We start from the raw sequence: 16,891 nt of genomic DNA on the forward strand, positions 1-16,891 counted from the left end.
TGTAGCATTATTTCCATTAAGTGGAACTAAAGCAGCCCCTATTTCATAATGACAATTCCCCTTTTAAGAAACTAGGTCCAAAACGAAGCCCATAAAGAATTGTTTTGCCAAGGTTCGTATGGAAGCAGTCAAGTGGCCTGACAGAGCCCTGACATTAATCCCACTGAACATGCTGACTGCACACCAGGTCTCCTCCTTGAGATCAGCACCTGTCCTTGCTAAGGCTCTTCTGGCTCAATGAGCACAAATTCCCAAAGTCACATTCCAAAATACAGTGGAAAGCGTTACCAGAAGAACAGAGGCTGTTATAGCAGTAAAGGGAGGACTAAATCTGTGGTAATGCCAATGGTTTTGGAATGGGCACATATGGGTGTGATGGTCGGGTGTCCACATACTGGCCATGTAGAGTATGCGTGTATTAGCTTGTCTTTCTCTTTATCCTTTATTTAAGGGAGACACCCCTATTTACATCCATATTCCAAAGCCCTTAGGTCATACTTCCAATTTGTTTCACAGTTAGTACACCAACTACTGATTTCGCATGAGATGGTCCTTTAAGAACTGAATGCACAAGTGCAGGGCCTGACATCACTTTAACAGCATGATGGGGTGAAATCTAATCCCCACATACCCAGCAGCCTGAAGGGCCATTCCACACATTGAAACGTGAGGAAAAACAACAAGAACAGAAACACTGTCCGTTTGTTTAAATTTTCACTAAATATTAACACAAAGCTTCTTGAACAGACTGCAGCTTTCATCCATTTCTCCTCAGAAAATATCTTGTTTCTTCTGATCCCCCCCATTGGTTATTTGAAACATCATGGTCTATTATTAGCCATGTTGCTTAGCATTGGGCACAGAGGGTTCAGTAAACAGATTTCTCTCACTCTCCCTCCTTCTCATTGCACTGTCACAGACACAGTGTGTGTGTGTGTATGAAGTGTATGTAATGGACGACTTGCCTGTTGAAGGCAAAGAACACTGCAAGCAAGATCTCTGGTACGACTCATCAATGCATGTCCTAATCTTATCGGTTTAATTAATATTTCTCTCACCTCGTAGTAATACTGAACTTGAAACTGCAGTGACAGTGATCTGTATTTAACCGGAAGGCTTGTTACGTATTGACTAAACATTGGTGGTATTTGACAGGGTTTTACTTATAATTAAATATAATTTTTTTAATGTGCATTAAAAATACAGCACATGATCATGCATGAAAAGTTAGAAACGTGTTATGAATAGTTCAGTGTCTGTGCTTTGACATTTAAACAACATGCACTAATAGATTGTCACAGATGTTCCCTCTCAAATAACTGCACAAGCTGAGCTTGTGTCTTGCTCTGTACTTTGCCAGATAACCTGTCCCTGACTTTTTAAAAGATGACTTCCAGACTGTCTGTAGTTTAAAGGAAACCCTTGATTAAGGTGAAACTTTTTTTTTTTTTTTTAAAGAAGAAAAACAAATCCTCATCAAGAAGCAGAATGGATCTGAGAGCTAAGCATGGTCTGATGCTGTTGGAACAGCTGAATCACATGCGTGAAGCGGAGCAGTTAACAGATGTGGTACTTATTGCGGAAGGCCTCAGCTTCCCATGTCACCGGTCAGTTCTTGCTGCGTTCAGCCCATATTTCCGGGTCATGTTTACCTGTGGCCTGCGTGAGAGTGTAAACCGCCAGGTGGTACTGAGAGACATGCCAGCTCAAAGCTTAGCCCTCTTACTGGAATACATGTACAGCTCCAAGCTTCCACTTTCCCCTGACAACGTACAGGGTATCTCAGTCGCCGCATTCCTCTTGCAGATGGATGATGTCTTTAAGCGCTGCCAAATCTATATGACAGACAACATGGATGCCTCCAACTGCCTGGGGATCTATTACTATGCACGCGATTTGGGAGCTGAAGAATTAGTAGACCAGGCTCAGCGTTACCTCCGGCAGCACTTCACAGAGGTGTGTATGAGCGAGGAGGTGCTGGAGCTGGAAGCCTATCAACTTGGGGCGTTGCTAGCTTCAGATGACCTTAATGTCACCCGAGAGGAAACCATTCTTGACGTAGTGCTGCGATGGGTGAAACATTGCTCAGTTGGAGTGAGTCTGGGGGAGGAAAATCGTGCCAGTCAGCTGCCAGAACTCTTACAGAAGGTACGCCTTCCACTGGTGAGTGTCAGCTACCTGAAGGAGACACTGCGCCGCAACACAGCACTGCTGGCTGATGCAGAATGTCTACAGATGATGGAGGATGCAATTGAAGCGGCAGGTCTGCATCCAGAGGCTCCAGCCCGACGGCTGAAGCTACGTTATGGCATGGAAACGACCGATCTACTGCTATGCATTGGCAATGATAACGGAGGAATACGCTCACGCTATGGAAGCTTTTCAGACCGCAGCTTCTGTTACGCTCCCACAACTGGGCGCACATTTTTCATCACTTCCCCTCGATACGGTGATGCCCTTGGATATGTATGCGCTGGGGTTGTCACGGAACGCAATGATATTGTTGTTGCTGGAGAGTTAGGGCCACGAAGGTTGGCAAGACAAAAGGAGAAGAATGTGGAGATTTTCAAGTAAGGCTCAAGTGCTACAATAATTTAACGTCCACACACACTCCACACGTCCACTTTATTAGGAACACTGGTACCTCTGCTTATTCATGCAATTATCCAATCATGTGTGAGCAGTTCCATGAATAAATTCATACAGATGCAGGTCAAGTGCATCATGTAATGTTCACAACAATTTGGGAGAAAATGGGGGGGGGGGGGGGGGATGTGACGTTGACAGTGTCATGGTTGTTGGTACCAGATGGGGTGGTTTCAGTAGTTCAGAAATTGCTAATCTCCTGGGGTTTCCACACACAACAGTCTCTAGAGTTTACATAGAATGATGCAAAAAAGTCCAATCAGCAGTAGTTCCGTGGGCAAAAATGCTTTGTTAAAGAGAGAGGTCAGACAAGAATGGCTAGACTAATTTGAGCTGTCAGGAAGGCTATGGTAACTCTTTACAACCGTGGTGAAAAGAAGAGCATCTCAGAATGTACAACATGCCAAAAATTGAGGTATATGACCTACAACAACAGAAGACCAAATCAGGTTCCACTCCTGTCAGCCAAGAACAGGCTCACTGGACAGCTGTAGATTGGGAAAGCGTAGCCTGTTATGTCCTGATGTTTTGATGTGAACATTAACTGAAACTCTTGACCTGTATCTGTGTGACTTTATGCAGTGTGCTGCTGCCACATGAATGGATAATTGCATGAATGAACAGAGGTACAGTTGTTACTAATAAAGTGGTCAGGGAGTGTATGTGAAACAAAATGTCTGGGGGGTTTTTTCCGAAACAAAACTGCATCTTTAGTAATCTACCTCGATCTTTGTTTAAACTAACATTGTACAGCAAATATTATGTAAACAGGTCCAAAATTAGTATGATTGTAAAGTGTAGGTATGGATAGTTCATTGGAACATAGTCATAATTGAGTAACTGGCCTACTACTAGCAAAGCCTACTAAGGATGATCTGACCATATATGAATTAGGCTCTGCGTTGCACAATTCATTTCTCCTGTTGTAACTGCTCATTTTTCAATTATTTACAAAGTATTTCAGGAGATTAATCTGGTGGGACAGAGTATTAAAAATGATTTTTACGCAGCCAAAGGCAAAATAAAATCTTTTTTTTTTAAATCAGTAAAAAAAAATTTTTTTTAAAAAAAGCATTATATTATCGCAATCTCCATATCATTACACGTCTTTTGAGAGTATATTGCAGAAATAATTGTTTAATTGTACTTAAATATTTTCCATTTAACTTTTTTTTTTTAAGATATAATGAGGAAGCTCAGGGTAGCTGGAAGCACCTGAGCTCAGCAGAATACCGTGACTCATATGCCCTGAGTTCCCTGGGTGATAACCTGTACCTAATAGGGGGTCAGATGATGCTGAAGAATCAGTACCTCATCACCAACAGTGTTGCACGCTGGTCTTTACAGGGCGGCCCTTGGCGCAGTGCCGCCCCTTTACCAATGCCCTTGGCCCATCACAGTGTTGTCCGGATGAAAAACTGCCTTTATGTCCTTGGAGGAAGGACACCACAGGTTAGAGAATACCCATTGTTTTAAGGTTTCCAATCGGACATTGTATAGCTGGTCCTGAAGAGTCCTTGTATTAGCCATTAATAAGTGAATGTTAGAGTAAAGGCAGCACTAAAATGGGCATTGCTTGGCTTTTCTAGAAGCACAACTAGGATCGTATAACCTCAACATGAAATCAAATTACACCGAGCGAGAACAGTAATTGTGTTTGTTTGTAACCCTACTCAGTTTCTGTCTCTCTCTTTTTCTTGTTTTGTTTAACTGCACCTGTTGTGACTCGTCTTGTGAACGACAGACATATCATGCGGATGAGGAGCCTGACCGTATGAGTAACCGCCTGCTTGTGTATGACCCAGAGAACAACAAGTGGAATGAGCTCTGTCCTATGAAATATTCCAAATATCGCTGCAGTGCAGTGGCCCTCAATGGGGAGATTTATGTTATAGGTGAGAAGCAAAAAGCCTTTGAATATTAAGTGCATTTATTTTTAGCAATCTACTGGGAAGCCAGTGTAAAACTTGGCAACAAACATAAAAGCAACATATTCAATTCAAATGCCACTTATTTGAAAATAAATACCACATATATGGAAAAAAAAAAAACACTTCCCCGCCCGAAGTAATTAGGAGTGGTTTAAAAGCACAGCGCAACAGTGCAGTAACTTAATACTGTTTGGGCTGTTGTCTTGCTATGTTTGTTATGCTAAGTGCCAGCAAATGCCAATGATAAATACTGCATTTTTAGAATTAAATTTATAAGCGGTGTCAATATTGTTTGTGATGAAAAATATCCACCTTTTACATAATACTTGTTTTGAAGTTAATTTGTTTACTCCTTGGTTCTTGTAGGATTAACACAATTTTACTAAGAGAAAGGGTCAAGTTAAACTGAAACTATGCCATATTACATCTTACACACTAAATTAAACATATCTCAAATTTCTGTTCCTATGTCAAGTTCTGCATCTGCCCTGCAGGTGGTATTGGATGTGAGGGTGTAGATCGCGGACAGTCACGCCGCTGTCTTGATGCAGTAGAAATCTACAACCCTGATGGCGATTTCTGGAGGGATGGTCCTCCCTTACCCTGGCCACTTTTGTCACTGCGAAGCAATGCACCAAATGCTGGGGTGGTGGATGGAAAACTATATGCTTGTGGATACTATAAAGGAGCAGGTAGATATACCACACCATGCAACATTCATCTAGCTGTAACCTCTCATTTTATGTCCATATAAACAACACTCAACAACAATTTAACTTAGATATATTTTTAAAAATCACACACATACATTTTTTTTTGTTATATATATATATATATATATATATATATATATATATATATATATATATATATATATATATATATATATATATATATATATATACATACATACATACATACATACACACACACATATATATACACATATACACGTGTGTGTGTATATATATATATATATATATATATATATATATATATATATATATATATATATATATATATATATATATATATATATATATATATACACACACACACATATATATACACATATACACACACACACACACACACACACACACACACAACTATAATGATAAAATTCTTCTTAGACCGCCATGACATCATCACCAAGGATATCCTGCAGTTGGATCCATGGGAGAATGTGTGGACTGTGGTGGTTAAACAGGCTGTGATGCACGACAGTTATGACGTGTGTCTGGTGGCGAACCTTAACCCACGAAGACTCATACCCCCTCCAGCTGACTTGGTGGATGAATAACAAAAACTATCCATGTATGACAAAAGCAAATGCAATCACAAAATTTGACAATTTGCACATATAAGCATTTCACAAAATTGAGATCTCCACAGCTGTACAAGGACGTTGTGTTTTATTCACTTAAGGCTGAACTGAACATGTGAAATATGTTGATACAATACAAGTGTCGATTTATTCTTCTTAGACTGACCGTAGACTGATGGCCTATTTAGAACTGCATTTTCAAAAAATAATAATCGTTGAGATATATTTTTTTTTTTGGTATACAACTCTTATGACATGTGAATGTAACAGATTACAGAGAATATTCACATGCTCTGTTAATGATTTCTTCACTTGCATTAAATATAAGCATGCGCTATGAATTAATTCGTCAGCTGTATTACAGAGATGCTTTCTTTGTAACAATATTTTATGCACCGTATGTTCTGTTGCACATCTGACACTGTGACTTAGTTGTCTAAATATTACTGTAGCCATGTTTGTACATCCATAGCAATACAAAACAAAAAAGGTCCCGTCCCCCCCACACTTTGACCTGAGCTCTAATATTGATTGACTAGCAACAGAAACCAAAATATTTCGAAAATCATGTAGGAAATAAGTTCTAATTAGTAAGAAATAATTTTTGCTATTATGTAAGGCAACAGTAAACATGCCTGTGTGTGCATGGGAAGCAGAAGAAATGCACTAGAGAACTACAAAGAACTCAAACTTTGCCAGTGTTTTACAGAAAAACAACAAAAACATTCTGATCCAAGTCCTAATCAAAAAAAAAATTGCTTTGTGTCTTAAAATGATCTTTCGTGTAACTCGCATCAAATTAATCAGAGTCACTGATGAAGTCAAAGAGCTGCCAAGTAACTCTCGGTCTCTGTATAGTATTGGCTTTTTGCTCAGGCTTCGCTGTCTCCCATTCAGCTCGCTGGTATTCCACAGTCACCTGCGAACTGTTGCTGCTCTGGGACCAGGACCAAGGATTCAGGTGCTGTCCACATTCACTAATATTCATCAGTCTAGTTGTGCTTTGCTGCTGCAGTGGTAAACGGTTCTCTGAAACAGCTTTGCTGGTTTTCTGATAGGCACTGACCGCTGACTGAGACCCCCTGTTTTCTTGGTCTTCATCATGTTGACTATCTTCAAACGTATTATTCAAAGTCATCCCTTGATTAGGGCGTCTCTGTGGCAGAATCAAAGCTCTCTTCTTTTTCTTGAAGGTCTGATATCTCTGTGCTCGCTTAGGCACTTTTTTCTCTCTGGGCACCTCAATCCAGGTTGCTGATTTGCTCTTATTCGTATCGTTCAAAGACTTTACTGGTTCTACATGTACAGGGCTTCCAACCATGTAATTCTTAGGATCCTGTACAAGAGCAGTGACAGTGCTAGAAGCCACTGGGCTTGGAGAACTGGTTGTAACGGAGTGCAGATGGTAAGACTTTTGCCAGCCATTGGGGTCAGACCTCTCCGTTCCTATGTGCCGTTGCTTCTCAAAATGCTGAGTGCCTATGGCCTGGAAAGATGCTCCTCTGTTAGGTTTCTCTAGAGATGTTTTTTTAACAGGACAAATACTCTGGTCTACTCTTCCCTCTGAGAAATTAAATGCTTCACTGCACAGCTTCAGACCTTCATAATAACGCCTTTCTTCTGAAACAACACAGAACTGCGCTACCAAACCAGGTGATGTCTGAACAGTGTTGTCGATCATTCGGACAGGTCCGTGATGAGCTCCAGTGGAGCGAGCAGTCATTATTGTGCCAAGCAGAGACAAAATCTCTCCAAGCAGACGCTGCGCCTTGCTTTGTTCCACTTTTAGTAATTCCAAGTCCCGCTGGAGGCTGAGCACAAGTGAGCTGAAGTCTTTCAGAGCTAATGATGTCTGGGCCATGAGGAAATAAACAAGCCTCAGTCAAACTATACTGATATAAAAACAAACTAGTCTGATTGGTAATTCATGTGTGCTTTGCACTCATTCAAATGTGTGAGGTCATTCTATTTTAACAGCTCATTCACAAGGACTTGTATGGCAGATGCAGTACAAATCTCATAATAATTGAGGGGAAAAAAATCAGTGTTATTTAACAAATAAAAAGGCCTAATTGTTGGCAGGGTGAAGTTTATTTCACATTTATGGAGGGAGGCTTGGATGTAAGCACTTTGCGGTCATTAAGTCTTCCGTCTTCAGGACAGAAGCCTTTGCGCTTTCGGGATTCCAGTAAACTTTTTTGTCTTATTAAATTTCAATAGAGAGAAAACAGAGAGGGTGGTGAAGGCACAACTGTTTCCAGCTGTTGTAATATAAATGATAACAGGAATTAACTTGTCTTGGGGACACTGTACAACATTAAATGTAACCATAAACATATACAAATCATTAATTTCTTAACAACATAAAAACTGCAATTGTGGATATAACAAGAATAAAACACTTAAGAAGAAGAAAATAATTCCCTTCCGGTGGTAAAATCCCTCCACTTTGTGCCGCACACCCTGCAAGGAATTATTTGTTTTATAACAACATGCACTCCTTACTTGTTTAAATTTAGGTTTGATGTAGAGGTACACATTTGTGGCAATGAATTTTGAAAAAATTATTATTTGTAATAAAAGACAATCAACATATTGGGAAGCAATCTAATGCTTTGTGGTTTACTTTTATGTCTTAGATAAAACGATTCTTTTTTTTTAACATTTTAAAAACACAGTAGAAATTGCCTTTAATATAAGACCAAGCCTTAATCCCAAATCCTTTCTGATCTGTAAGATCAACTGCAGCGAATTAGCAATAATAAATAATTGTATATCATTTGAACAGCTAAGGACTTTGAACAACTTTTTTTTTTATATATATATACAAATGCCAACTCCTGGAAACAGTGCTTACCAAGTGATCTCAAGTAAAGCAAGTTGTGCCGTCACTGAAGATTGTTTACAATTCAACTAAAATGAATAGAGTAACACTCTCTGATGAAAGTGCTAAGCTCTTTGAAGAAGCTGCCTGGTTCAGTAGTTCTACAATAATGGCAAAACTAGCACTGGAGAATAGCAGGAATTAAATTTTTTTTGCAGAGCAAAACATATTTGACAAGAATGAGCCCTTTAAATGTAAGAAACACAGGATCCTTTAATCATCATTCCAAATAAATCATAAGTATAACTTAGAGTCTGTTTCAGATTTTGTTTACCTTAGTCTCATTGTCCATCTCTTTACGCGTTTGGCTCATTAGCAGTTCAGTCTGACTTGCTATGTGTTCCTTTATGGTGGCAAAATGATCCTGAACTGTAATGCAAATGATATTGACAAAAAAAAACACACACACACACACAAAAACAATAAACATGAAGAAGGAACAATTAAAATAAATAAACAAACAAACAAATAAATAAAATTAGAACGTGATAAAAATGGCATTGATGGGGATGCCTCCACCTAGTTCTTCTTATTTAGCCAGAAAATGGGCATTGACTTCCTCAACATGAAGGTGTAAGTAACTCTGTATGACAAACAAGGAAGGAAGCTATTCAAGTAATTCTATTTCAGACATTTCACCTTGCTGTGACCTTGACACTGTTTGGTTCTATTGAAAAATCTATTCAACACATCTGCAGGTTTCAATGATAATTCCATATAAAATCTACAAACTTTTCATTAAACTTACAAACTGCTCATTCTTGAGATATAACTCTAACAAGGATCTTGAATGGATGGACAACTCAAAAACAAACAATAATAAAAACTGTTCAATGATTTTCCACATTTTTGCCCTCTGCTGGACAAAAGAGATCCAAGGTCTTAATGTGTTGCATTAGCAAAAGAGTAAACTGTAATCCACGGTATTAAGATAGAGACATACAAAACACAGGAAATATTAATTGAAAATAATATTTACTTGTTTTTCTGAAATGATCCATTCCTTCAGCCACTGCTGCTCGGGTTATATCACAACTTCCATCAATACAGTTCAGAAAAGTCTTTTTGATCTGAAACAGACATACATAGATAAATAAAACTATACAAAAAACTAATGTAATCCAAATTAAAGACCTACATAGGCTGTAATTCTGCCTTTATCACTTACATTTTCCAGGCTTTCATGCAACTGCCGGACTCCAACCAGAATTTCACTGTATAAATCAGCATAATTTACAGCACATGCTTTAAATGTTTACATTACAAAAACTACAGACTTAAAAGTGAAAGGCATTTTACATCTTTTATACCATGTGACGCACTATGTTTTCACAACAAATCATCTGCGTCCTTAGACATACCAAATATTCTTTTCTTTTTTTTCCCCCCCAAGGAGCATAAGGAACAGATATGAATAGGTGTACTTACATCTCTTTAGCTTTTCTCTTCTCCTCTTCAAATCTGTCTAAAATACCCATGGCTCTACCACCCAAAATGTTGGTTACTTTGCTATCACAAAACAGTACAGGCTTGGAGTGATAGTTGGTTGACACCTTCGTTTCATACATCTGTCAAAAATGAGGTAACATAAACTCAAAACACTGCGCAGATTTTTAATTTGAACAGTTCTCCAAAAGGTTTTAGATTTACATTGTAGCTTTTTGCTAATGTGGCTTTCACTATTATCCACAAATTGAATTTTTTGCAGGAAAAAAAACTACAAAAAGCAAACTGCAAGAACAAAGTGATAAAGTTAGAATCTGAAAGAATTTATAATCTGAAAGATATGCCTTATCATAACTTGACCAAATGCAAGTGTACACTCACTGTCCATTTTATTAGGAACTCCTGTACCTTAATGCAGTTATCTAAATCAGCCAATAATGTGGCAGCAGCACAATGCAAAAAATCATGCAGATACAGGTCAAGAGCTTCACAAACATCAGAATGAAGAAAAAAAGCATGATCCCTATGACTTTGATCGTGGCATGGATGTTGTTACCAGAAGGGCTGGTTTGAGTAGTTCAGAAACTGCTGATCTCCTGAATTTCACATGCAACAGTCTCTAGAGTTTACACAGTACGATGTGGAAAACAAAAAACATTAAGTGAGTGGTAGTTCTGTGGGTGGAAACGCCTTGTTGGTAAGACAGGTCCGAGGAAAACGGCCAGATTGGTTCGAGTTGCAAGGAATGAAACAGTAACACAAATAATCATTCTTTACAAGCACAAAATGCATCTCAGCATTCACAAAACATCGAACCTTGAAATGGCTGGGCTACAACAGCAGAAGACCAGTCCACTCCAGTCAGCCAAGAACAGGAACCTGAGGCTGTCTTTGGCATAGGCTCACCCAAAGTGGACAGTTGTTTTTTCTAATCACCTAAGGTGCATCCCAATTCATGTACTTATGCACTATTCTATGCCATTTTTTAGTATAGTGTGAGTATTGTGTTAACACTGAAAATCACAAATAGAAAAAGTACTCTTTAAATACCCGGATGATGAACTTAATAAACCGAAAAAACAAAGTGTGGGATGTTGGACACTTCATGTACTCACCTGTCGCAGCTTTAAATTACGTAGCAGATGGGGAGGGACTATCAGACTCCGATGTTGAATGAAAAAATAACCTTAATGTGACAGAGGGCTCCGTCACAATTGCGGCAGCACTACATTTACACACACACACACACACACATAATCCACTATCCACCCGTTTTCCAGTTTTCCCTACCCTTGGGTGCACACTAGGGCAGGTTAACACACCAGTTGCATACATAACACGCACACACATCCACTCCATTATAGCACCTAGTATTCAAATTCAGTCTCCCAACCAAGTACTAACCAGGCCCAACTTTGCTTTAGAGTGTTAGAGTGGTATGGCAGGAAGCAAAGCAAAGTTGGGCCTGGTAAGTACTTTGTTGGGAGACTGAATGGGAATACTAGGTGCTGTAATGGAGTGGATGTGTGTGTGTAAATGTAGTGCTCCCACACTCATGACCGAGCCCTCTGTCACACTTATAAAATTCATACACTACATGGTTGAGTGCATAACTACATAGTGTATAAGTGCATAGTGTACAGGTGCATCTCAAAAAATTTGAATATCGAGGAAAAGTTCATGTTTTCCCATAATTTAATTCAAAAAGTGGAACTTTCAAATATTCTAGATTTATTACACATAAAGTGAAACAGATTAACAAATAAATTGATTCACTTTATGAAAATATGAGCAGAATGTTTGCACCACATGAAGAGAAGACTTCATAGTACATCCCATGCAGTTATAATTGGTGCATAATGAAAACACAAAGTGCACCTGCTTTCAAGTAACTTCTACAGAGAAAGAGATCATAGATATTGAATTGTACCTCCTGTGAGGCCTGTTGAGAGCCTCTGGACTGTCCACTTATCTCCTGGGAAAAGCTTTGAGAATTTTCAGGCCAGGTTTGAGACCCAAACAGAAACTGAGAGTCAGGCAGGCTCGAGTAGTCACTGGTGGCACCTCCCTTACCTGGTCTTGCACTCCTATGAAATAAGACACCTGATTAATAGTCTGCGTTACTATCCATAAATATACAAGCTGTAAAACTCAGACTTACACAGAGTTCATTGGGACGTTCAAAATATCCTTTACATTCCAAATGTTCGGCTTCATGCTTCCGTGTTGCTGTACAATTACTATAAAGAAAATATTGAATGAATAGCTATGTGATAATTCTCGTTATAAGTCGGTTAAACTAGTTAGCTAGCAATGCGATACTAGTATTAGCAGTCTAGCGTTAGCTACAGTTCGGTTTTCACGCTATTTATCTCGTTTATATAACCTAGTTAGTTTGCTGTTTAGTCCGCCCATGCTTGCTAATACAGTATTTTTGGCCCACTATACCATTAGACTGTTCTGAAAACTCACACAAGGTATGTTTAAAATAACCGCTGTTTAATGACAGCAGCTTGTTGAAAGTCTGTGACGCCTGAAGTAGCTTCAAATCAGCGCTATGCGCGCGCGCAACTCACTCCAGCTGATTAAAGGTCACAGCATGCTGAGAATGTTTGGTCCATGTAACACTGGGCATCCTGACTTTGCTCTTTCCATACCTCAAATTCAACATTTAAAATACTGTATATTTAATAATTCAGAAAGTGAGTGAAACAGATAAGTACATACAGCTTACAATCACCGAGCACTTTATTAGGAACCCTGTGCTAGTACTGGGTAGGGCCTCCCTTTTCCCACAAAACAGCCCCAGTTCTTCGTGAAATGGCTTCCCCAAGATGTTGGAAACATTCGTTTGAGATTCTGGTTTGTGTTGACATGATTGCATCACACAATTTATACTGTGAATCTCCCATTCTACCACATCCCAAAGCGGTTCTACTGGATTCAGATCCGGTGATTAGAAAAGCCACGGAAGAACACTGAACTCATTGTCATGTTCATGAAACCAGTTTGAGACGACTTTTACTTTGTGACACGGAGCATTATCATGCTGGAAGTAGCCATAAGGAGCCACCATTACACCACCTACACCAGCCTGGTCTGCTAACACAAGGCAGGTTGGGTCCATGGATTTATGCTGTTGGTGCCAAATTCTGACCTTACCCTCTGTGTACCTCAGCAGAAATCGGGATTCATCAAACCACGCTACATTTTTCTAATCTTCAGCTGTGCAGTTTTGGTGAGCTTTTCTATTAACCACAACTTTAGAGTTGTTATCTGAGTGACTGTAGCCTTTCTGTCAGCTAACCCAGTCTGGCCGTTCTCTATTGACCTCTCCGATCAACAAAGTGTTTCTGTATGCAGAACTGCAGCTCACTGGATGCTTTTTCTTTATTGCACCATTCTGAGTAAACTCTAGAAACTGTTCTGCGTGAAAATCCCAGGAAATCAGCAGCTATAGAAATACTCCCACTAGCCCATCTGGCAATAACAATCTTGCCAAAATCAAAATCACTGAAATCACTTTTTTCCCCCCTCCATTCTGATGGTTGGACATTACCCGGAGCTGCTGGCCCATATCTGCAGTATGATTTAGTGCACTGCACTGCTGCCACATTATTGGCAGGTGTACAGGTGTTCCTAATAAAGTGGACAATAAAGTGAGTGTATTTACCAAGTGAAATGCATTTGAAGTAAAAAGTTTTACACTGTTTTGATGCTGTGTGATAATCCACCAATTTAGTATAGTAACAATATATACATGGTTACATGGTTACATGTAATTTTCCACTGCAAGGACGATCAGCTGTCCTTCCTGTCTCCCTGTAGACTTAGGCGTCTTACATTACAGACATTGCCTTTTATTGCTCTGACCACATCTGCAGTCCTCATGCCTCATTGCAGCAGGCCTATGGCATGTTCACGCAGGTAAACAGGAACCTTAGGCATCTTTCTTCTGGTGTTTTTCACAGTCAGTAGAAAGGTATCTTTAGTGTCCTAAGTTATTGTAACTGTGACCTTAATTACCTATCACCTGTAAACTGTTTGGGTCTTAAGGACTGTTCCACAGGTGCATGTGCAATAATTGTTTATGGTTCACTGAAACAGCATGAAAAACGTTGTTTAAACCCTTTTCAATAAAGATCTGTAAAGCTTATTTGGATTTTACAAAATTATCTTTAAAATACAGTCTCCTGAACAAGGGACCTTTCTTTTTTTTGCTGAGTATATATAAATGATATATAAAAAGCATTTTGCTGCTGCTACATGATTGGATTAAGATAACTGTATTAGATTACAATAGATTACTTATGAATGTGCAGTTACATTAGATAACTGTATGAATGTGCAGTTACATGTAAAGGGGAAGAAAAAAAACCCCCAACAATATATTCAAGTACTTGTTGGGCGTTGCCATGGCAATGTCTGTTTATGCCAAGAGCGGTCCCGGATGTTATTAATGCGTAGCGACGCCCATAGACCGCATGTTGATTTTTCCATAAGGACATTTCCAGCATAATTGAGGATCCTTTCAAATTAATGACATAACTCAATGGATACTAAACCAGGAGATGATCTGCTGGATCTCAGAGCCTCTGAGCTCGTTAAGAGTGTGTTAGACGGCGCTCAGTGCACGCTGACTCGCGCGCCAACACCGGACAGCAACCAGCTGGATTTCAAGATCAGGAACATCGACTGGGTCGCTTGCAAAGACTTTACAATCAGTGTAGGAAAAACCCAAATCGAGCAGTATATGAGCACCTGGGAGGTGGAGCCGAGGTGGTTGTTCAGCGTCCAGTTCCTGCAGGAGAATGAGCTGGAGTTTGAGAAACAGTTCCACTACAGGGCGCTGTGGAGCATGCCGAGCCGCCGCTGCCCTGTACCTCACAGCACAGCGTCGGTCTACTTCACCTTCAGCACCTCCTCTACCAAACCAAGCACGATGCCTGTGCGAGTCAGGTTTCAGGTAGAATCCAGCGAGACGGTGCATACTCCAGGAAAAACCAGATTCCGAGAAAAATGGCTGAAGGACGTTATTGAAAGCAAGGCACTGCTTATGGATACCATCACTTTTTAAAACTGAAGTGTCAACGTGGTTTAAAGAATTAAAGCCAAGCCTGTGATTTAAACTGATACAAAACCAACATTTTGATTTTATTAGATTGCATTAATTGTATTTTTCATTAATTATAACATTTAACGTAACATTAAACTCTGCATTGTGCTTGTTATAAAATCTATTGAAATAAATATAAATACATACACTGATCAGCCATATCATTAAAACCATGTGCACAATATTGTGTAGGTTCCCCTTGTGCCACCAAAACAGCTCTGACCCGTTGAGGTTTCAACTATTAGAGAATAATGAATATTGATAAATTCAGCCAGAGGCTGAAAGTCGAACTTAAACTCTATTGTAAGCCTAGTTTTTACCCGTGGGCCCTCAATATACAGTAATCCTTCTCATTTATATGCACCATTGTATACACTGTATTTTAGCAAGGTGTCCATGTTCTGTGATCATAGCCTATAATTTTTCATCCATCCATCCATCTTCTACAGCTTACTCCTTTTCAGGGTCACAGGAGAACCTGGAGCCTATCCCAGGGAGCATCGGGCACAAGGCAGGGTACACCCTGGACAGGGTGCAAGTCCATCGCAGGGCACAATCACATACACATTCACACACCCATTCATACACTATGGACACTTTAGACACGCCAATCAGCCTACCATGCATGTCTTTGGACTGGGGAAGGAAACCGGAGTACCCGGAGGAAACCCCCGCAGCACGGGGAGAACATGCAAACTCCGCACACACAGGGCCACGGTGGGACTCGATCCCCGGACCCTGGAGGTGTGAGGCGAACGTGCTACCCTGCGTGTGCCCCTATAATTTTCCACATGAAAAAATTCTATCAAAATATAAAGAAAACAAAATGGGTTTATAGGGATAAATGCTCTTTTTGTAACTCTGTGCATGGTAGCATTGTTCACTTTGAACAGAATCACCAACTAGTTTTGTTTACGGTAAACTCTGTATAGGGTGTAGGTGTAAAATTGAAATTATAATAATGAATTTCTGGTTGCAACATTCACATTATGCAAATTATTTGCTTGTAGCACACACCTCTGAGGTCACACAAGCAAATAAAATAGCACTAGATCCAGCACATCCTTTTATTTTGTGTGGTGTTGTTTTTTTTATGCTTAATGAAGGTCATGAAATTCTAATGTGTATGTGGGATATAGCCTTTTTTTAAATCACATTTTAAATTCACTATTTTGATATGTCAAAGTAATAAAATAATGCCAATGTTTTTGTTACTTCAATATGTTCTCCTATAAATAAAATATGAGAGCAATTTAAATGATAAGCTGACTAAGCACTCATGTGTGCTACTGCTTACTTAAAGTAACTGTTGTTCATCATTTTATCCATAAAAACTCTCTACATAAGCAATGTCTCAGATTAAAATGATGTCTTTGCTGGTGGAGGATGGAGGGGGGAAAACATTTAAATACTATTCATTAATAATAGTCTCCAGAACACAAAGGCACCATAGCGGACAAAAAAAAATCTCATAATTTATGTATTTAATATTGGCCTTGAACTGCATTTCCTAGTTTTTTCCTAGCATATTTACAGCATTA

At 39.4% G+C, this 16,891-nt stretch overlaps 3 protein-coding genes across 8 annotated transcripts; 2 read left to right on the forward strand and 1 right to left on the reverse strand.

Moving 5' to 3' along the window:
* Positions 1–864: 864 nt before the first annotated feature.
* kbtbd12 (kelch repeat and BTB (POZ) domain containing 12) lies at positions 865–6,249 on the forward strand. 3 transcript variants are annotated; one of them, XM_047158540.2, is made up of 6 exons: positions 865–1,002; positions 1,361–2,570; positions 3,828–4,098; positions 4,391–4,541; positions 5,072–5,269; positions 5,711–6,249. In XM_047158540.2, the coding sequence occupies exons 2-6, from the start codon at positions 1,489–1,491 to the stop codon at positions 5,878–5,880; spliced, it is 1,872 nt and encodes a 623-aa protein (XP_047014496.1). In that variant the 5' UTR covers positions 865–1,002; positions 1,361–1,488; the 3' UTR covers positions 5,881–6,249. The 3 variants fall into 3 exon arrangements, with proteins under 3 accessions (XP_047014496.1, XP_017336078.1, XP_017336079.1); XM_017480589.3 differs by having other exon boundaries at positions 867–1,002; positions 1,459–2,570; XM_017480590.3 differs by having other exon boundaries at positions 899–1,002; positions 1,462–2,570.
* iho1 (interactor of HORMAD1 1) lies at positions 5,976–15,074 on the reverse strand. 4 transcript variants are annotated; one of them, XM_017480591.3, is made up of 8 exons: positions 12,707–13,588; positions 12,396–12,474; positions 12,165–12,321; positions 10,217–10,356; positions 9,957–10,002; positions 9,768–9,858; positions 9,063–9,157; positions 5,976–7,756 (listed from the first exon to the last, which is right to left on the reverse strand). In XM_017480591.3, exons 2-8 carry the CDS (start codon positions 12,449–12,451, stop codon positions 6,704–6,706), a joined length of 1,638 nt encoding a protein of 545 aa, XP_017336080.1. In that variant the 5' UTR covers positions 12,452–12,474; positions 12,707–13,588; the 3' UTR covers positions 5,976–6,703. The 4 variants fall into 4 exon arrangements, with proteins under 4 accessions (XP_017336080.1, XP_047014498.1, XP_047014497.1 ...); XM_047158542.2 differs by lacking the exons at positions 12,396–12,474; positions 12,707–13,588 and adding an exon at positions 14,996–15,074; XM_047158541.2 differs by having other exon boundaries at positions 12,396–13,589.
* On the forward strand, positions 14,444–16,061 carry akap14 (A-kinase anchoring protein 14). The gene has a single exon (XM_053683690.1). The coding sequence runs from the start codon at positions 14,787–14,789 to the stop codon at positions 15,309–15,311; it is 525 nt and encodes a 174-aa protein (XP_053539665.1). The 5' UTR covers positions 14,444–14,786; the 3' UTR covers positions 15,312–16,061.
* The last annotated feature ends 830 nt before the right edge of the window (positions 16,062–16,891 follow it).

Source organism: Ictalurus punctatus, chromosome 11 (assembly GCF_001660625.3).
Source record: "Ictalurus punctatus breed USDA103 chromosome 11, Coco_2.0, whole genome shotgun sequence".
Lineage (NCBI taxonomy): Eukaryota > Metazoa > Chordata > Actinopteri > Siluriformes > Ictaluridae > Ictalurus > Ictalurus punctatus.

Bases quoted from the DNA above. Each gene is read 5' to 3' on its own strand.
- iho1 (XM_047158541.2), bottom strand. From the start codon at position 12,451: ATGAAGCCGAACATTTGGAATGTAAAGGATATTTTGAACGTCCCAATG. The intron at 12,322-12,395 runs GTAAGTCTGAGT...CTTATTTCATAG, and splicing joins AACGTCCCAATGAACTCTGT to GAGTGCAAGACCAGGTAAGG. The intron at 9,859-9,956 runs GTAAGTGATAAA...TGTCTGTTTCAG, and splicing joins TGCATGAAAGCCTGGAAAAT to ATCAAAAAGACTTTTCTGAA.
- akap14 (XM_053683690.1), top strand. From the start codon at position 14,787: ATGGATACTAAACCAGGAGATGATCTGCTGGATCTCAGAGCCTCTGAG.
- kbtbd12 (XM_047158540.2), top strand. From the start codon at position 1,489: ATGGATCTGAGAGCTAAGCATGGTCTGATGCTGTTGGAACAGCTGAAT. The intron at 2,571-3,827 runs GTAAGGCTCAAG...TTTTTTTTTAAG, and splicing joins AAGAATGTGGAGATTTTCAA to ATATAATGAGGAAGCTCAGG. The intron at 4,542-5,071 runs GTGAGAAGCAAA...TCTGCCCTGCAG, and splicing joins TGGGGAGATTTATGTTATAG to GTGGTATTGGATGTGAGGGT.